General features: G+C 57.0%; 2 protein-coding genes across 4 annotated transcripts in view; both read left to right on the top strand.

Moving 5' to 3' along the window:
- Positions 1-14130, top strand: part of PRPF6 (pre-mRNA processing factor 6) — a 45310-nt gene extending 31180 nt beyond the window's left edge. The window contains exons 12-21 of the mRNA XM_025865013.2: positions 407-529; positions 4251-4372; positions 6058-6196; positions 7836-7955; positions 8301-8477; positions 8939-9072; positions 9792-9883; positions 11064-11178; positions 13183-13309; positions 13847-14130. Of these exons, the coding sequence (XP_025720798.1) occupies positions 407-529; positions 4251-4372; positions 6058-6196; positions 7836-7955; positions 8301-8477; positions 8939-9072; positions 9792-9883; positions 11064-11178; positions 13183-13309; positions 13847-13999 (1302 nt within the window). The 3' untranslated portion in view covers positions 14000-14130. The remainder of the gene's footprint in view (positions 1-406; positions 530-4250; positions 4373-6057; positions 6197-7835; positions 7956-8300; positions 8478-8938; positions 9073-9791; positions 9884-11063; positions 11179-13182; positions 13310-13846) is intronic.
- Positions 14131-14246: 116 nt separating this feature from the next.
- Positions 14247-18839, top strand: CUNH20orf204 (chromosome unknown C20orf204 homolog). 3 transcript variants are annotated; one of them, XM_025865016.2, is made up of 4 exons: positions 14247-15383; positions 17806-18081; positions 18182-18334; positions 18501-18839. In XM_025865016.2, the coding sequence occupies exons 2-4, from the start codon at positions 17854-17856 to the stop codon at positions 18636-18638; spliced, it is 519 nt and encodes a 172-aa protein (XP_025720801.1). In that variant the 5' UTR covers positions 14247-15383; positions 17806-17853; the 3' UTR covers positions 18639-18839. The 3 variants fall into 3 exon arrangements, with proteins under 3 accessions (XP_025720801.1, XP_025720800.1, XP_025720799.1); XM_025865015.2 differs by having other exon boundaries at positions 14247-16364; XM_025865014.2 differs by having other exon boundaries at positions 14247-18081.
- Positions 18840-19894: the final 1055 nt, after the last annotated feature.

The raw sequence follows: 19894 nt of genomic DNA, 5'->3' as shown, positions 1-19894 counted from the left end.
AATCCTGAGTTCAGACCCGTGGATACAAATGTTTGTGAACTTGTCTTGATTCCTATTACTTTGGAAGTTTCTTCTGTGTAGGAACCTCTTATAGCCACTGAGTTGCTTACTACAGTACTTTGTATGCAGTAGGTGCTTATGTAATGTTTGTTGAGTGGATAGATGCGGCTTTGTTAAGTCCTTAGGTATTTGTCTAGCATATATGTGCTTGGTGGCAGGGATGGGTACACCCGTGAACGAGCAGACCCAGTCAGGTGAGCTGTGGCAGGGCCCGACAGACATCAGAACCTAGTGTGCACACCCCACTTGCAATGCAGAGGCTCTCTCGGTCCTCATCCCATAGGAATAGTGTGCCCCCTGTCAGGCACCTGCAGCTCTGGACTATAGTTTTATGTCCCTCTTTCAGGATGCCGAGGAGTGTGACAAGGCTGGGAGTGTGGCCACCTGCCAGGCTGTCATGCGTGCTGTGATTGGCATTGGGATTGAGGAGGAAGATCGGAAGCACACGTGGATGGAAGATGCTGACAGTGTAAGTCCAGCCCAAGGGCCTGGAGTCCATCTGTGGGGGACTAGCCTGCTGTGAGTCCGGCACAGGGGCCTGGAGTCTCCGTCCATGGGGGGCTAGGCTGCCGTTGGAAAGTGTTTTTGATCTGCTGATTTTTGAACATAGTTGTCAGGAATCCAGTTTTCTCTTCACCCGGGTTTACCTGGGGAGCTACTCTTTGCATACCTCCTGATCTGCAGCGGTCTGGGTGAGCTGATTCTGTGCTGTGGACCGGAGGCCAGTACAGAGTGGGCGCCCACAGAGCTCTCCCAGCTGTTCCCTCTCCGCACCCTCCGTGGTTGCTCTTGTAAGTTGCAGTTCGGAGAGTAGTTTCCTACTTTGAGATTATTTCCTTAGAATAGGCTTCCAGAGAAGAGAGCATGGGGTCAAAATCGATAAATATTTTAGGTATTTAATGCCTTAATGGTGGCCCTTCTTTTTTTTTTTATCTTGTTATTTTGAAATAATTTGAGATTTATAGAAAAGTCGCAAAACTGTACAAAGAATTCTTACGTGCCCTTCACCCAGACTCCCCCAAACTCGACCACTTCGCCACATCCGCCTTCTCACCCTCCAGTCATACTCACAAACCCACATCTCTTACTTTGAACATGCTGCAGAGGGGGCGGCCCCTTTCCTCTAAGTGCTTCGGTGTGTATTTCCTTACAAGAGGGTGTTTTCCTACATAATCTCAGCACAGCTATCAGAATCAGGAAATCATATTGATACCGTACTATTATGTAATTTGCAGACCTTCCCCAAATGTCACCCATCGCCTCCCTAAGTGTCCTGTTAGCAGAAGGAAAACCCCAGCTGTGCGATGATGCAGTAGCTTCCCAGGGTGACATTGTCAGGCCCTGGCGGCCCTGATATCTGCAGGAGGGCTTTGGTCTGTCTTTGTTTCTCATGAGGCTGACTGTTGTCAGGACAGGCCAGTGACTTTGTGGAGCCCCCTTGATTCAGGTCTCCGTGATGTTTCTGTACCATGGGGTTGAGGTTCTGCATCTTTGCGGGACGTTGGGTCCTCCTGGCAGGTTGTGTTGGTAGGTTTAGGTGCCTGTTCAACTCTGACCAGCTCAAGTGGCATCTCCACTGGAAGGTTATTCTTGTTCTTTGTAATTAATAAGTGTTTTATGGGGCGGCACTCTGAGACTAAACATCCTGTTTCTTGTCAAACTTTGACCTACTAATTTGCAGGTCCGTTAATGAGGTTTTTTGGCCTGTATCAGTTACTACTGTGGTATTTGCCAACCAGCGCTTTTCTAAGATCGTTTCTTCTACGTAGTATTAGTTTATCAGCGGGAATTCTACAGTAATGAAGAGCTTTCTTCTGTCCGTTATTCACACGGGTATTTGCTTCCTTACATTAGCAGAGACTAGGGATCCCGGCTCCGTTCTGTGAGTCTATAGCGCCTGCTGGCCTCACCTGTGTGGAGCCTCACAGAATCTCCTCTCGAAGGCCGCATGTGCCCTGACCCAGACCACAGGTGCTAGCCGCACCATGCATTTCCAGGGGCCTGTGGCCGACGCATGGCCTTGTGCAGTGATATACTCTTGGTTCTTTTTTTTTTTTTTTTTTTTAAGATTTTATTTATTTATTTGACAGAGCCCGATGTGGGACTCAATCCCAGGATCCCGGGATCGTGACCTGAGCTGAAGGCAGCCGCTTAACGGACTGAGCCACTCAGGCGCCCCATACTCTTGGTTCTTTAGCGGGGACAAGACACAGGCCAACTGTGATGATTTTTAAAAGCTTTTCGTGATGTGGAGACACAAGTATAACAAATATGCTCAGTCTCTATATTGGAAGAAATTTCCTAAATACATAAAAGAATCCCAGTTCCTGGTTGTTGCGCTCCTTTTTATTATAGATGTGGGGTTAAACACCTCACTTCTTTTTATTTTCCTTGTCTTTGACAGCATTGGAGGCCCTGGGAGTCAGGTGAAGGGCATTGCCCTATGGCTAACGGATTGTGAGAGCAGAAACCCATGAGCTGTTGCAGATCTTCTCTTTCTTTGTTGCCTCTTCCAAGTGTACCGGAGCAAGCACAGCTGTCTGTCACAGAGCTGTGCACTTCTGGAGGAAGAGCTGGAGTCCCTGTGCTTAGAAGCAGAGTGTTTTCCTGATACTCCCACGGCTCAGGGACTGGCCCAGGTCACCCACACCTGAGACCCTGGGCAAGCTGTCCCGTGATCCTGGGGGGCCATGTTAACTGTCCTCAGGACCTTGGTCAGAAGTCACAGAGAGGGGTACAGACCAGTTCGTATGGGGTCTAATCCTCACTTTTCCAGACGCTGCTGGTCAGGACTCACCCGAGGCAGGGCCCTTCCTGGTTTTTGTGGTGGTTGAGTCAGATTGAGGCCATGTGACCGAGGAGGAGCCCAGTCTGAACAAGGGGGTCTTAGCTGCGTGCCTGCTCTTTAGACTCCTCCACACCCATTTCCACGCTGGTGGTCTTTGAACAGCAGGAGACTTGCTAGTGGTTCTCTTGGAGAATGCGGCTGTCAATCTGGGAAGTGGCCTCAGGAGGCCTAGACGCTGTGAGGCTGCCTGTCTAGTTCCATCCGTGCCGTTTGGATGATCACTGTTGCAGAACTTTGTTTCTGACACACTTCTAGTGGCTTTTCACTTCCCTCAAGATACACAACTTCTTTCGGTACGAGAGTGCTTCCCGAGTCTGCAGCGTGTGGGAGAGCCACAGGTTTTCTTGGGCAGCCCGAGTGTGCCGTGAGGCTCCGTGACAACAGATGTCAGCCTGTCCCAGTGAGTGTCCCTGGGTGTCGTGACCATCTAGAGACATTATCACCATAAATAGTGACTGGTTTTCTTGTGTTGCTTAATGCTAACCAGGGAATAAAATCATTCTTGAGTGAGGAAAACAGCATCTGAAGAGAATAACATGTGTTTATGGTAGGTCTGTTTGAGTGGACGGGTTTTTTCTTTTTTAAGCTGCATTTTTTATTGTGGTAAAATACACATATCCTGGGGCGCCTGGGTGGCTTGGTTGGGCGTCTGCCTTCGGCTCAGATCATGAATCCAGAACCCTGGGGTCGAGTCTCGCGTTGGGCTCCTTGCTCAGCGGGGAGTCTGCTTCTCTCTCGCCCTCTGTCCCCCCACTTGTTCACTCTCTCTCCCAAATACATAAACAAAATCTTTAAAAAAAAATACACATATCCTAAAAGTTGCCTTTCCAACCACTTGGAAGGCTGTGACTCAGTGCCTCCAGCGCATCCACAGTGTTGTGCAGCCAGCCCCGCTGCCTGACTCCAGAGCTGCTCCATCCCTCACGCTGGAACCCACACCCGTTCACACTCACTTGAGTGCGTGGGTGCTTGCTGTTTCTTCTTTGTATTCACGTGTGTTTTACAGATTGCTGACGAGTGTATCTTTATAGTGGAGAGTATATAGTACACCTAATTTTAAGAAGGAACCCGTGTGTGTAGTGTGTGGTCGCAGCATGCCTGTCTCACTCACCTGTGGCTGGTGTCTGCCATTTGTCTGCACCAGTTCCTGCTGTCTGTTGAAGGCTAGCAGACAGCCCCAGGCCCCCGTGTGCTTCATATCCCCGTCCTCCAGGACTTCCCTCTCCTGGACTGTGTTTCTCACTGGGTCATCCTGTTGTGTGATTTTGAGCAGAGGTCGTCACGCCTCCTGCTCTGGTGCCGTGCTGGGCTGCCCGCTCTCATGCCTGTCTCTCTGCTCTAGTGTGTGGCCCATAATGCCCTTGAGTGTGCACGTGCCATCTATGCCTACGCCCTGCAAGTGTTCCCCAGCAAGAAGAGTGTGTGGCTGCGAGCCGCGTACTTCGAGAAGAACCATGGCACCAGGTACGTGGTTGGGCCCCAGGTGCGGGGGGTCACTCTCCACCCCTGTGTGTGCATTGACCCTCTGACTGCAGGTTGGGCAGAGCTGAATTTAAACCTCATGTCCCCACAGGTGGGCGAGGGCCTGAATTTGAGATCCAGTTCTCTGTGATGAGGGGCGGGGGCTTCTACAACATGTGAGACTGTGAGATCTGTCTTGATGGCTCCTTCTGCCATAAGGTCATCACTGCTCTATAGCTGAGAGACTGAGACACTGAGGGTGTCTGTGCAGCAGAACGTGCAGCTGAGCTGGTGGATGCCCGGTGGCCCAAGGGTGCCTGGGGCGAGGCAGGGGCCTGAGGCCCCACGTCCGTGCTAGGACTGGCTTTAGCAGTATGGGCGGTGTGGCGTCCGGCCCAGGCAGGCATGGTTTTCATTTAAGCTGGGCTGACTCTGGGTTTGGGCTAGTTTTGTGCTCTGAGGAGGTCCTTGACAGTTTTCTCTAATTGTATTCTTTAATTGAAAAAACCTTTTGGGTCTGCCTTATTGGCTGTAACTGCTGATTAAATTAGGTGTTGCAATTTCTGGTGTTGAGGGGGTGCCTCTTCAGGGCACCAGGCCCATGTTGCTGTATGCACCCTCTGCCTGGGCCCTCCGCTGCCCTTCGCTGTGCTAGGGTGAGGTGAGGGGGGCAGGGCTTGCTGATCTCTGCAGGGCTTCTGCTGGGAGCACACCGAGGCTCTGCTTCTTTCCTTTCCTGGTGTTGCTGAATCTCAGTCGGCTCAGGGTGTCTGTCCTTATGTGTTGCTGAGGCTCCTGTCTCCTCCCCACTCCCACCATCTGGTTTGGTGTTTGGGAATTAACTCACTTGGGGATGCTTTGAGATGACTCTGCTGGCTCACCCCTGTGCAAGTTCACCTGTGACAGTCCAGGTACGGAGCAGGGCCTCTCCTGGAGACTGTGGTTTGTGGATGTGCCTCACTGGCACTGCTACCCTTGGTCCCTGGTCTCGGAACCATTCCCTCCCCATCTCTGGCACCCGTCCCATCCAGCTGACTCATGGAATGGAATGGCGAGAGGAGGTGGGGCGCTATGGATCTGGGGTCCGGGTTCTGCTGTTGTCTGGGAAGCATGGTGTGCTCCCTCGGGCTTCACTCCACACAGAGCGAGTCCTTCGTCTTGCTGTTGAGGCCCAAAGAGGTCATCTGTGCCAGGTGCTGCAGCAGAGGGGTGGTGGCCACATGAGGGTTGGGGGCTTCATACCTGATACCCAGGCTGGCGGTATTCTTGCTCAGTAGTGACCAGAATAATTTGTTTCCAATAAGGCAATTTCTTTGGATACCGAAAATAGGTTCTGGGTCATAATCTTTATCGGCGGATCTGTGGTTATAGATGAAAAGAGGTCTCCTGTCACCCAGACCGTGAAGTTATCATTCCCCTCAGGACACATGGCCATAAAAGGGCCCCTGAGAAGTCCCTCCATCAGGCTTAGCCACATAACAATGCCTTGCTTTGTAGCACCCTCTTCAGTAGTTGATTTTAGAACCTTTATGAAGAGAAAAGATTTCCCCACACTCTCCCCATTGTAAAATCTGGTAAATCATTTATAGCACCGAACTTTGGAGCAGTTAACTATCTTTTCAGCACCCACGCTGAGGCTGTGAGCACCCTGCATGCTCTGGTGGTGACTGTGGCCCCCTGTCTTCTAGGGAGTCCTTGGAAGCGCTGCTGCAGAGGGCCGTGGCCCATTGCCCCAAAGCGGAGGTGCTGTGGCTTATGGGCGCCAAGTCCAAGTGGCTAGCAGGGGATGTGCCTGCGGCGAGGAGCATCCTGGCTCTGGCCTTCCAGGTGGGTTGAGGGGTCAGCGGGGCTGCAGGGGGCGTGTGCACTTGAACCCCGACCCAGTGCCTGTTGGGGACTGAGGGCTCCAGAGTGCATGTGCCCTCAAGCCCTCCCCCTGCTCATTGATGGGAGCTGACCTAAGAGAGGGGATGTGTGTGGTCAGAATGCACCGAACTTGGGGTGCTTTACAGGCAGCTGGGGTCCTGAGGGGTTCCAAGAGTGGGAGAATGGCCAGCTGGTGGACCTGCCTTGTGGTAATGGCCACTCACTGTAACCACAGGCCACATGTTCCAGAGCAGAGAACATAGGGCCAACAGGTGATATTGCCCAGCAGTCGCCAGACACCGTTTCCCCACATAAGAGCACAGTGACAACCTCTTTCCTATGTGGAAATTCGATTGTCAGTCCCTGCACTCTGCACGTGGGCCACCGGCTGCAGCCAGGCCTCATAGGTGGCTGGAGTCGCACCCAGCCAGGCTGACGATGGCTGATGTCATGAGCTGGGCAGTATGAGTGTTAGTAGTTTGCAGCATACTTAATTCTGTGAAATTTTCATTCCAGGAGAGTTAACGTACAGTGTTATGTTCGTCTCAGGAAGTGTGCGACATAGTGATTCAACGATGGGTTACTCAGTGCTCACAGCATAGGTTGTTTTTTGGGTTTTTTTTTATTTGACAGAGAGAGACACAACAAGAGAGGGAACACAAGCAGGGGGAGTGGGAGAGGGAGAAGCAGGCCTCCCTCGGGGCTTGATCCCAGGACCCCGGGATCATGACCTGAGCCAAAGGGAGATGCTTAACTGAGCCACCCAGGTGCCCCACAGGTTTTCATACACTGTTGAGTGCAGCATAAATGTCAGTCTGCTGTTGCAACCCTGACGAGCATCATAAAGTCTGTCCTTCCTTGAGTAAATGCCGCGAGAGGGATTGTATCTGGCCTTTGGCTTTCTGCTGTCCGTTGGAGGACAGCCACATGTTGAGGATGCTGCTCCTCTCTGGCTCACAGCGTCTCCTGCCATCTGCCTGGACATTGCTGCTTGTCCCCAACACCCCCTTCCAGGTGGCTCTCCTCTCCCTGACAGTCACCCAGGGGATGCCTACCAGGTCTATGATGCAGCCAGGCAAGTGTGGCCAGTGGGTGGCTTTGCTTTCAGGAGGCCGTGAGGATACCACCCCTGTGTCTGCTGGATTCTGGGTTGCATGTGGCCCAGTCCTACCCCGTGGGAGCCCTCCACACCATTGGTGATGCCCTTGGCATCCTTCTTTCCTGCTCCCGTGGACACACTGAGATGGCTGGTTTTCCTTGTCACCAGGCTTGGGAGAGGATTGGGTGTGGCAGATCCACACGGGTCGTTTTGAGAGGTCCCTGGGGCTTAGAGTGGGCCCTGGGGAAGATGGCTCTGCCACTGCCGGTGTTGTTGCCTGGGCGCCTAGAAAATGGGCTGGCTGGTTTTCAGGCGGGTCAGCATTCTTGGGCTGGACCCGACTTTGTCAATCTGTTAGCCCTGGAAGTGCTTGGATCACACTGTCCTGCAGCAGAGGGGGCCCCGGCCCCATGCCCAGGCTGGCTGCTTTTGATTAAGTGTAACCTAGCCCTGGCCACTTTGTTCTGATCCCCTCCTGACACTGTTGCTCTCTTCCTCCAGGCCAACCCCAACAGCGAGGAGATCTGGTTGGCCGCTGTGAAGCTGGAGTCAGAGAACAATGAATATGAGCGAGCCCGGCGGCTGTTGGCCAAGGCGCGGAGCAGTGCACCCACTGCCCGGGTGAGCAGGCTGCCTGGGTCTCATGGGGTCCCCAGGGCCTGTGGCGTCAGGAAGCTGTGAGGTGCCCACTAAAGCCTCGGTACACTAGGCTTGTTGGTTCATCCTTGACTTTGACACGTGTTTGTGTATTTAGGCCCCCATCTTGTTGCAGGGATGCAAAACAGCTTACGAAAGTCTGTAAAACATGGTGGGGCAAATGGCATTGAGGGGAGCTATGGTGTGAAGCCTGTGTCCTCCTGGTGCAGGTGCCTGTCCTGGCTGGGCCCAGTGCTAGAGGTGGTCATGCTGTCCAGACAGGTGGTGGGGTGGGGGCGGGGGCCGCCTGACAGCGTGTCTGCCTCGCAGGTGTTCATGAAGTCTGTGAAGCTGGAGTGGGTGCTGGGGAACATCGCAGCAGCCCAGGAGCTGTGTGAAGAGGCACTGAAGCACTACGAGGACTTCCCCAAGCTGTGGATGATGAAGGGGCAGATCGAGGAGCAGGAGGAGCGGATGGAGAAGGCTCGGGAGGCCTACAACCAGGGGGTGAGCCTGTGTCCTTGGCTGCAGCTCAGAGCTTCCCCTTGCAGACGGAACACCGGCCCTGGGGTGCCATCTGTCCCCCCTTTGAATGGGAATTGGAGGCCTAGGGGTCAGTGACTCGCTTAGGCCCCAGCGGGGCCAGACCCTGGTCCCCTCACTCAGACCTGTGCTTTTCCTTCTGCAGAGCTTTATGCACTGCACTCAGTGAAGCGTGGTTACAGCTCACCTCGTGTAAGGGCTGCTGTGTACGCTCCCCCTACGCACGCGGGCACACACAGCCGTGTAGTTGGCACACACGTACGTGTGGCATGGCCATGCACATAAATCTCCACACCCAGATGTGAAACGGGCAGGTCTCTATGGACGCAAGCATCCCCTACTCTCCCGGCCTGAGGAGCTGGCCACAGCTGTCACAACCCCTCCCTGACACCAGCCGAGCGCTCTCTTGTCTTTGTTGGCTGCAGTTGAAGAAATGTCCCCACTCCACCCCTCTGTGGCTTTTGCTTTCTCGGCTGGAGGAGAAGGTTGGGCAGCTGACCCGAGCTCGGGCCATTTTGGAGAAGTCTCGCCTGAAGAACCCAAAGAACCCTGGCCTGTGGTGAGTCCTGGCAGACCCAGCTCACCCCTCCGACGGGCTGTCCTCCCTCAGTTGTTCACGAGGAGTCCTTTGTGCAGCAGTGTTTCCAGCTCAGGCTCCGTGGGAAACATGGCAGGTGCTGTCCATGAGGAAGCACGGTTCCTGCCTTGGGAGAGTTCAGCCCGGACACTCAGACGGGCCTGTAGATAGTTGGATGCAGCTTAATTTGTGCTCTGGTAGAAGGTGCCCAGGGGAGCCAGGAGCTAACAGTGGGGGATCGGGGATGGATGAAGCCAAGAAGGTAGACCCCACAGAAGAGGTCACATCTAGACGAGGCTTTAAGGGATGAACATGAAGTTGTCAGGTGAGGATGGTGTTCTGTCCATAGGAAACAGCTTGCGGAGAGGTGCCGTGTAGGGTTCATGGTGTCAGAGCTGGGGTGTGGTGGTTGCCAGAGGAGACCTCAGAAAGATGGGCAGGTCCTGGATGCTGCTGACATGGTGCTCATTGTCCCAGTGGTGACAGCATGCCAGCCGGACCTTGTCCTGCACGTGTTTACCCGCACCTGCATGGTGTCAGGGTCCCAGGCCTCCTCACTTCTCTGGCGGATGGGCTCTGCTTGGCAGCGCAGGGAGCTCCAGCCACGGGGGCTTCCCAGGAACTTCTGGGACTGTAGCTAGGCTTGTCCTTGGGCTTCTGTGCATGGGTGCTGGACCTGCCCTGTGGGCCCCATTCCTCAGGTTGGAGTCTGTCAGGCTGGAGTACCGTGCAGGGCTGAAGAACATTGCCAACACGCTCATGGCCAAGGCGCTGCAGGAGTGCCCCAACTCCGGTAAGCGGCTTCCTGGCTTCCCAGACTCGGCAGGCAGTGGCACTTCCTGAGGGAGTGGATCTCAGGGTTCAAACGTGCTATGAAAGTGTTTTGTTTGTGAGAATTTTAGCTCTGCTTGGTCTTTCAGACATTTGAGTTACGTCTCCAGTCTCATTGTGGGGAGTTTGACTTCGTGTTCTGATACGCCCCCATTACTTTTTCTTCTGAAACTTAATTTCCATTTTCTTACCCTGCATCTAAACATACATGTATCATGAACATATTTAGAGTTTAAAAAAAAAAAAAAGGATATTAAAAATCACCTATAGGGGCGCCTGGCTGGCTTAGTCGGTGGAGCATCCAACTCTTGATCTCCGGGTCGTGAGTTCAAGCCCCACGGTGGGTGTAGAGATTACTCAAAAAAAAAAAATCACCTATAAGCCCACTACTGAGAAATTGTTACTTTTTGCTTATTTGTATTCTTACAGCTTGTGTTACTACACACAATGGAAGTCCTAGTGTGTTTAGTGTTGTGCCTTGTTTTAAAGCTGAAAGCTTTGTTTTGTTTTTTTGAGATTTTTTTTATATGAGACAGAGCAAGAGAGAGAGAGCACAAACAGGGGGAGCGGCAGGGAGAGGGAGAAGCAGGCTCCCCACCGAGCAGGGAGCCCGATGTGGGACTTAGTCCCAGCACCCCAGGATCATGACTTGAGCCGATGGCAGGTGCTTCACCATCTGAGCCACCCAGGTGCCCCTAAAGCTGAAAGTTTTGTGAGAATTTTCCATTATCATCAAATCTTCAAGAAAGTAAATTTTTCAGTGGCTTCATGGAATGTAGCAGTGTGGGTATGCCGGAAGTATACCACTCCCCTGTTGGTCAATTTGAATCTTTACTAGCATTTCTGATTGTTTTGTTCTAATAAATCCTTGGATGTGGAATTACAGAGTTGGTGGGAGTGAACCTTATAGGTTTGGGGTTCTTCCAACCCAGTCACCACCTGTGATGGTCCGGCCTGTGCCATCAGGGCTGCTGTGCGGCAGGCAGGCCCTGTGGGCAGACATGTGGGAGGTCATAGCCATGGTCAGAGGACGCCCCGGGTTAGAATCTTAGCAAGCCCCTCTTGGGGTAGCCTGCACATGGACAGGCCACTTCTGAAAGCAGAGGTGGGGTCTGAGTTGTGCTCTTATGTCTGAATTGCAGGTGTCCTGTGGTCTGAAGCCATCTTCCTTGAGGCAAGGCCCCAGAGGAAGACCAAGAGCGTCGATGCCCTGAAGAAGTGTGAGCATGACCCCCATGTCCTCCTGGCAGTGGCCAAGTGAGTGGGGGCATCCTCGTGGGGTTGCTGACCCTGGAGACCTGATGGAATCTCTTAGGGTCCTTGGCCACCAAAGCTCCATGATAAAGCACTTTTGCTTTGACCCAAAGCAGGCACATCTCCAGGCAGAGGCCATGCAGACCTATGCTGCCCCAGTGGCCTGGGCTGTCCCTGACCCACAGACAGGCAGCTTCCTGTGGGCCTGGCCCTCCTTTCCTCCGTCCTGGGCTCCTTCTGTTGGGAGTGCTCTGTCTGTGGCACTTTTCAGTCTACACCTACACGTGTCCTAGGTTGTAAGAAGGAAACTTGCTGATGTTGGTCCACACAGAATTGAAGTAGTAAGCAAAGCAAAGGGCTCTAAGCAAGGAAGTTGTTTTTCTTGTGTGAAAGTGAGAAAGCAGACATTTTCACCTTGGTGACCTCAGGGACAATCCAGGGTCTGTCGGTCAGGCCCAATCAGCCCGCCTGGGGGTGCAGAGATGTATGTACGGGAGACCATCGTTCCTTTAGGGTGCATGATCCCAAGAGCAAGAGGAGGTCAGCCAGTGACCTCACACCATCAGCTCGAGTGTCGGGGGCTGGGTCAGGGGCTCTCTGGGGAGGCATGTGGTGTGCGGGGTGTGGGAGGGAGCTCGGGGCCTTGGGAAGATTGAGTGACGTTGTGGTCGTTGCATGGAGGGCCTGAAAGCAGGATGGGGGTTGGGTGTGTTGAGAGGAGGCTGGGAGGGGACCGGTGTGTTTGAGGTGGAGGGTCATCAGGAAGAGCCTTGGCTGGGCTCCTGGGACTGCTGCTCAGGCCTCACCTTAGGGAGGCGGCACGTGTGGCCCAGGAGCTCCCGTGTGCTGCTCTTGCTGGCTGAGCAGGAGTCGGGCCCCCCCCCCCCCCCCCGCCGCAAGGTATGCCCAGGTGGCGTTGGCCCCACTTCTCAGGTCCTGCAGGACACCCCCTCACCAGCTGCTGCGAGGCTCCCCACCGGCTCCTGAGGCCCAGCTTGGGCCCGTCTGGGGCCCCCTCCCTCCTGCTCTGGGCTTCCGCCTCCCAGAATGACTGTTATGTATGACACTCTGATAGGGTGGCCATAAAACCTCGTAAAAGGCTTTGCTAAAGTAAATAAGTCACTCTTTGCTGTTCCCAGGTTGGTGTTCTGTGTACCTGCTATCTGGGTTTGTGCTCTTTAAGTCATAGTTTATCTAACACCAAGCAATTAAGAATACCACAAGGCTTAAAAAACAATCAAGCTATCAGGGCATGAAATCACTCCTTGTTGTAACTGAGACCAGCCCAAGCAGCTGCCCTGAATGGCGGGTTCGTTGTGCGGGGGCTGCTTTGGTGCCTATAGCTACGGGGCCGGGGGAGCCCCAGGCTGTCAGCGGGTCACCCCACTGCCCTTCCCACCTCCTGCCTTCACCAGTGTGTTGGGGAGGGTGCTTATGGGTCCTTCATTTGGTTTCTGACCGTCCTCACTTGTGGCTTCTAGCCCGGGCCTGGGTTTTGGGTGTCTGTGTCTGCTGTGGGTCCAAGTTCCTGGTACTGACCCGAAGCCTATCTTGTCAGTGTTGGCTGGGTTCTGCTGGAGGCTGCCAGGGGTGGGCAGAATGATCTAGAAGGTATCTGTTGAGCAGGTTGAAACTTGACTTTTTCTGATCAAAGTCTTAATGGAGTTTGAAGTTCTTGCTCTATGTGGACTTTTTAAGAAAGAGCTGTTTAGACCCTTGAAGGACAGTTGCAGGTTGGTGACCTGGAGCGACACCCAGGGAGCCAGGCCCCATTCCTCGGCCCTCCTGTTGGGAGCCCAGGGCCTCACCAGGGAGAGGAGAAAACTCTGTGCTGGCCGCAGCAGGGGCTGGGCTCACCGTCCACCTCTCGCACGGGTGAGCAGCAGCCAGAGGAGGCCAGGGCTGGGCCATGCCCAAGGCCTCTGTGGCTTGTGCTGGCCAGCACCCCTCAGGCACCGTGAGATGGGGCCACTTACTCTGGGTCCCTGCACCGATGCTTCTGGACAGGCTCTTCTGGAGTGAGCGGAAGATCACCAAGGCCAGGGAGTGGTTCCACCGCACAGTCAAGATCGACTCGGACTTGGGGGACGCCTGGGCCTTCTTCTACAAGTTTGAGCTGCAGCACGGCACAGAGGTGAGGTGTTGCATACGGTGGCTGGTGACTGGGGTGTGGGATCACAATAGAAATGGGGGTGGGGTTCAAGCCCTGAGGATTGGCCTTGTGCCCCGGCGAGTTCTGTCCTGCTCCACACGAGCCTGGGGGTGGCGTGCGGGGGAGCCTGGGCAGCAACCACCCACATTCCCCACCCCCCCCAGGGCTAAACATTGCTGGAATTGTGCTCATGGGGTTGGGGATGGCCAGGCTGTCCTGGGATCCCCACAGGAACTGTGGAATCTGGGCAACTCCTTGTTCAGAGAAGGCAGGCTCGGGGCACTCGTTTGAGGCATAGACGTGGGGGCTTGACTTGGCTCAGCATCTGTGTGCTGAAGCTAGCTCCTGGGAGGGTCCGTGCAGTGGGGCTAGCCCCCTGGAGGAGGGACTGTCTCAGGAATACACCTGAAAGACAACTCTACCCCCTGCCTGCCCGGGGCTGTGGTGAGTGTGGTGGGGTGAGCAGGAGGGGCCACCTGGGAGGAGCCCTGACTCAAATGCCCGCTGGTGCCTGCTCAGGAGCAGCGGGAGGAGGTGAGGAGGCGCTGTGAGAACGCCGAGCCCCGGCACGGGGAGCTGTGGTGTGCTGTGTCCAAGGACATCGCCAACTGGCAGAGGAAGATTGGGGAGATCCTTGTGCTGGTGGCTGCTCACATCAAGAACACCTTCTGAGCGTCCAGTCCCTGTGGGGCACGGTCCTCGGGACAGCACGTGGAGGAGTGCGTGATAGTGAGGGGCGGGGTGGGAGGGGTCCTGAGTTGTCCATCTTGCTCTTTAATTAAACGTTTTCCAGGTAGCGTGTCCGGGTTGGTGCCCTGCTGGTTTCCTCCGTGCCCTTGCCCCACCAGGAGCAGACTCTCGCTTGTGGTCCCAGGGGGCTCACCAGGGTTCTTGTTCCCAAGGGGGCCACTTGCAGACAGCCTGTATCCCGCAGAGAAAGCCTCCTTGGGACTCTCTGAGGAGGACCTGGGCAGCTCCTGTTTTGGGAACAGCTGGGATAGGCTCTCCTGGTGACCCTCTGGGTGGGGGGCATCGCATAGGTCTGCCCACCGGGGAGTGCACACAGCAGGCTCAGCTTCCTAGAGTGCCTCCCAGAGTGTGTTGCTATGGGGTCACTGGGAGGCTCCTTGGGTGTGCGTTCGTGTGTTCAAGGGAAATGTTACTGGAAGAGATTTTCTCACATTTGCACGTGAATTTATTTTTGCTAATTTATAATCAGTTTTGTTCTAAAGCACTTGTAACTGCCCTCATCCCTGGATTGACAAATGCATAACCTGGGAAGCGTATTTTCACTGTGGACGCTGTGTGAGGACAAAGTCCTTCCTCAGGCTGTGGACCTCTGTATGTGTGTCGGGCTGGAAACCAGCGGATCCTCTTAGAAGGGTTGTGTTGGCCGCAGCTGCAGGCATGTGGCCAGAGGCCATGGGTTGCCGGGAGGCCGTGGGCCAGGGAGAGGAGATGCTACTTATTCCATGTGGTGTGGAGAAGAGTAAGCTGGCCGCTGTCCTCACATGTTCATGTACAAGAAGATTCCAGAGTGGCCCCTGGGTGCCTCTGGGTGTCCCGTGACACCGATGAGGGGGCCTGTGGTGGGGCTCAGTCACTGACCCACGGCTCGGCCCTCCCCAGGCAGCCCAGGTTGGGGAGCGCTTGCCTCCACGGCAGCATCCAGGGCACGGGCAGCTTTGCCTGGAGAGGGCAGGCCCTGCCAGGTCCACCTCTGACATTCTGGGAGCCACAAGGACACTGCCAGCCCAGAGCGGGCAGCAGACCATCCGTGTGGCCTGGATCCCATTCACAGACTGTGGATCTGGAAATGCTTCCTCTGCTTCTCACCCTGAGATGGGCTAGGCCTGAGAAGTGGTGCCAGGAGGCTCACGGGGTCTTCACTGAGCCTTAGAGGAGTCTCCGTTGATCTCTCGGAGGAGACGGGAGGGATCCTGCCTGTTACACTGAAGAGGGAGTCCTGAAGCTTTGAGGAGCTTGAAAACCAGCCCGTTCCTATACAGACATAGAAACCAAGGCCCTGCAGGAGCAGTGACTTGGCCACAGTCAGGTGAGGCCTTCTGCGGAGCCCTTGGAAGGTTCTGGAGCCTCTGGAGCATCTAGTGTGAATTTCTTCTCCTTGGCGTGGGGTTATTTGCTCTAAGGTGGGGAAACTGCTTTCCTCTCTGGGAAAAATGAACCTTAGCTTTTCTTCACTGACATTTCTTCGGTTCCAGCTGAAGGCAAGTTGGCTTCTCGAGGCTGCCCTTGTTCTGAGGTGCTGGTTGTGGGGGTGACCCCCCCGGGCACTGCCAGACCAGGGGTGTGGTGGCCCAGCTCCCCGAGAGCCTGCTTGGGCGAGTGGCCATGACCTCCCCCAGCAGAAGACCCCCTCAGCCCAGGAGGCCTGAGCGGCAGGAGGAGCCTGGGAAGTCCCGCGCCTGGGACCTGCTGGGGCAGGACCCCCCCCCCGCCCCGGACGTCAGGGTGCGGGGCCTGGTGGCTGTGGCGGGGCTTAGGTCCAGCTCACCTGGGAGCCAGGTTCCCAGAAGGGGCAGTACCTACTGACCACTGGAGGGGTGCAGACAGGCAGGTCCTTGGCCTCTTCTGGCTACCCCCCTGCCACCAGCTGGACCCTGCCCTGCCCACCGGACACCCCACCTCCTCCTCAACAGTGCATATCTTCCTGGGGCTGATGGCTTAATCTGAGACCCACTGGATGGGAAGAGAGCCCGCAGCTGCTGGGCTCCAGGGTCAGGTTAATTGAAGAAGCAATTGGATAGGAGGTGGGGAGAGGGAGGGGGTAGGGCTGGGATCCTGGGGCCTCCCTCCTGCTCCCTCCCTCCTTTGCTCAGAGGAGCCAACTTCAAAAGCCTTGTCTGCCTGCCGCCAGCCTGCCCTGCTGCAGCCTGCCCTGGGAAGCCCTGTTGGCCAGGCTTGGAGCAGGAGGACCTGGAGTGGCAGCCACACTCCCTCCCTACCTGGGGACCCAGGATCATGTGCAAGGCCCACTGGCGGGAGTGAGGGAGGGCCTTGCCCTGAGAGGCCCATGGTGAGTGGCATTGGGCCATTGGGGAAGGGGCTCACCCACGGCCGCAGAGGGTCTGGGAGTGAGCATATCCCAGGGGAGGCTGCATGACCTTCCGTGCCCTACTGGGAAATCCCCCTCGGTTCCCGTCACCTTGGCCTGGCCCCGGTGCTCTTGTCTGTTCTTCCCGGCAGTGGGGGGAGGGGGAAGGGGGTCTGCTGGGCCGTCCTGGTGCCAGGGCTGCCCTGACTGGGCTGGGAGATGGGCAGGCCTTCCGAGGAGCACCTGGGCAGCCCTCCTACCCCATGGGGATCTCTCTCCAGCACCCACAGCTCCTGCTCTGGCTGTGACCTCTGACCTGCCGGGCATGCCTGGGGGCAGGTTTGAGGAGGGGCTACAGCAAATGGCATCTGCTCCTCCTGCCAGTGCTGCACCCCAGGTCTCTGTGCTGGTTGGGGTGCTGCTCGGTCAGGCTCCCCTCCTGGGGCTGGGAAGCGGAGTCGAGTCCTGCGTCTCGCTGGCTTCACATGATTAATTTTCCAGTCGCTGTTTGACTCCAGCCGGGGGGCCTGAGGGTGGGTGTGTGGCCCAGGGTCTGGGAACTAGCTGCTCTCTCTCTTTGATGTTGGGGCTTCTCGGTGGGGGTGGGCTTCTCCCCAAGCCAGTCCCTTCTGGAGGGGGAGGCCTGTAGAAGGACTGTCCGGTGGGGCACCAAGTGGCCCCTTCCTCCCTTGTCCCTGGGGGTTTCCCCAAGCCTTCCCCTCCCAAAGGGGTGTGGCCTTGAGCTCTGAGCCCTCATCCCTGTCCTGGCGGGAGTGAGGGAGGGCCTCGCTGGAGGCTGAGGGGGGGGGCTGAGGTGCAGGGGTACCCCATTTCCCATGGCGGTGAGAGCTGCTGGTGGCAGATCCATTGATGAGGAGTGGGAGCAGGTCAGTTCTGCCCCTGCTGTGGGGACCCAGAAGTGAGCAGTGTTCTGGGGAGCAGGGGGTGCTCCTCAGGAAGAGAGCCTGGCTCTGGTGGGGGTTGTGTCAGGGAAGTGTGGGGATGAGGTAGGGCACGGCCAGGCGAGAGGCCGTACCCCTAGACCAAGGTCAGCCCTGCCCCCCAGTCTTCTGGACTCTTGGCCCGGTGCTGCTGCCGCTGGAGTGCCCTGTCTCCTTCCTGGCCCTTCAGGGCTCAGTGGGCCTGCCTTCCCAGCCACTCCCCCCACCCCATATCATTCACCCCACAGATCTCTGCCTCGAGTGTTGAGCTGTCTGGTTTGCAGGCCTACTGTCTATCCTTCCTCTGCTCGGTCCATGCCTAGATCATGAGCGGCACCGTGACCTCTCCATTTTATACCAGCTCAGAGATTCCCTGGTTGTTGTCTGGGGGGCTGTCCAAAGCAAACTGCCTGAGGGCTTGCTATAGGGGAGGCCCCCTCCCCAGGCCTGAGCACCCCACCCTGACGCAGTGTCCCTTCCAGGTGCCTCCCAAGCCTGCACTCTGGGCGCTCCTGCTGGCTCTGCTGGGGATGGCCCCTGGCCAGGCAGGGCTCCGCACCTGCAGCGTCCCTGACGTGCTCCACCACTACCGAGCGGTCATCTTTGAGGACCTGCAGGCCGCTGTGAGGCAGGGTGGGCCAGGGGCACAGTGGACTGGGCCAGGCTCCCAACACCTCCATTTCATTCAGAAAAACGTGACTGGACCTGCAGCCCCTGGATGGCGGGGTCGGGTGGGAGCTTCCTGCAGTGCCCAGAAGGTATGGAGGAGACGCCCCCACCCGTGCCCTCTGGTCCCCTCTCGGGGCCTCCTCATAGGGCTCTTCCCCCAGCCTCCAATTTCCTCCCTTCCTTCCCCAGGAGCACAGTATCCTACTGTCCATTGCGTCCCTGGGTCGGACCCTGCGCAGGGTGGTGGCCCGGGGCCGCCGCGGGGCACTGGAGAAAGCAGCGTGGACCGTAGCCTTGCGCACCGAGGCGGTGATGCGGCGCCACTGCTGGATGCTGCGCCAGGTGTGCGGGGCCGGACCCAGCTCCCTCCCCTCCCACAGGTTCCCCCCCACCCCCCACTGAGCCTCCCGTAGCCCCGCGGTGTCGCCATCTGGGAGCTGCAGGGGTTCGACGCAAGCTTGTGGGGGTAGGGACCGTGGGCACTCGCTGACCGTCCCGTTCCCAACAGCGGAGCCGGTGGCCCGAGAGGCGCCCTCCCCGGCGTCGCGGCAGCCGGAGGAGGCTCCTACTGCGCGCCCTGGACGCCGTCGCCACCTGCTGGGAGAAGCTCTTCGCGCTGCGCGCGGCGGCCACGGAGGGCGCCTAGCGCGCTTCCTGCGCGGGCCCGGGAACAGCCGGCGGGGCCGCGGAGCCTGGGAACGAGCTTCGTTAGGTGACGACCGCGTTCTCTCCCTCTTGGCTCACCGCTGGGTCCCGGCCCCTCCCTTGTCGGAGCCCGCGCTCCTCGGAGGGCGCTAGACCTGGAGGTGATGCTCCGGGCGCCAAGCCAGGACTCAATAAACTGCTGGTGCTGCGGTCTGGTCTTCTTCCCTTCGCCTGCTGGCCGCGAGGCCGGCCGCCCCCGGATCTGCGCCTCGGCGGGGAGCGGGCGCCGGGGGGCAACACGGCACCTGCTCGGGGAGCCAGCCTTACCCGCCACACCTGGACGAGGACGAGGGCGCTGCGCTCCCAGCCTTGGGCAGCAGGGGGCGGCTCGGGACCCTGGATGGGACTCCCCTTGTCAGTGGGCAGCTCCAGGCTGAGGGCGGGGTGGGGGGTGGGGGCTCTAGCGGGCCCTGAAATATCCGGTATCCGTCCTGCTCCACTCTGGAATGGGGGAAGGGGTGGACATGGAGGGGAAGGGAAGGCTGAGCTTTGTGAATTCAGAGCAAAACAACCGGATAAAGGAAACGGGCCTGAAGGGAAGCCAGAGTCGCTGGCCCTGGCTGCAAGTGGGGCCAGGCCATTTCCTGCGGCCCTGGGAGGGGTGGCCACTGCCCCATCTGTGGACCCGGACAGGCTGGTCAGGGATCCACTATCTCGTGCTCTAGGACGCTATGTTTGTTGGCAGGGTGCGGGGCTGACCCTGGACTCCCCAGCCCACAGCTGCATAAACCTGGGTGTCCATGGCCCCCTCCCCAATCACAGCTGATGCAGGAGGGACAGTGGGGCAAATAGAGCCCCTAGCCAAGAAGGATGCCTGGTGGACTCAACACCCATCACACTCCTCTCTGCCAAGCAGATGGACCGAGGAGGCAGCAGAGCAGGCCCTGGCAGAACAGAGACAAGCCGGGGATGCAGAAGGGCCTTCCTGGTGGGGCAGTCAGCACCAGCACAAAGTGAAGAACTAGAGAAGGTGACCCTGACCTAGCGCCCCACTGTACATGTGCTAACACATTTAGTCTGTGTGACAGGAACTACTGTCCCTGATGAGACCGAGGCACTGGGAGGTTATCCCTGGTCCCAAATCACACAGCCGGGAAGTGTAAAAACTGGGATAAGACCCGGGCCCTGAGCATGGTTACACCCCACGTGTGCCCCGTGCACAGGATGGGGAACCAAGCTTACACCCCACGTGCGCCC

Source organism: Callorhinus ursinus, unplaced genomic scaffold (assembly GCF_003265705.2).
Source record: "Callorhinus ursinus isolate GAN/ISIS: 27379988/994484 unplaced genomic scaffold, GSC_fseal_2.0 scaffold89, whole genome shotgun sequence".
NCBI lineage: Eukaryota > Metazoa > Chordata > Mammalia > Carnivora > Otariidae > Callorhinus > Callorhinus ursinus.
This window is presented reverse-complemented; position numbering and strand designations above follow the sequence as displayed.

What these genes read in the sequence shown, in the direction of transcription:
- CUNH20orf204 (XM_025865014.2), top strand. Translation starts at nt 17,650, where the DNA reads ATGAGCGGCACCGTGACCTCTCCATTTTATACCAGCTCAGAGATTCCC. An exon ending in CTTCCTGCAGTGCCCAGAAG is followed by an intron (nt 18,082 to 18,181) that starts GTATGGAGGAGA and finishes TTCCTTCCCCAG; the next exon opens with GAGCACAGTATCCTACTGTC. An exon ending in ACTGCTGGATGCTGCGCCAG is followed by an intron (nt 18,335 to 18,500) that starts GTGTGCGGGGCC and finishes CGTTCCCAACAG; the next exon opens with CGGAGCCGGTGGCCCGAGAG.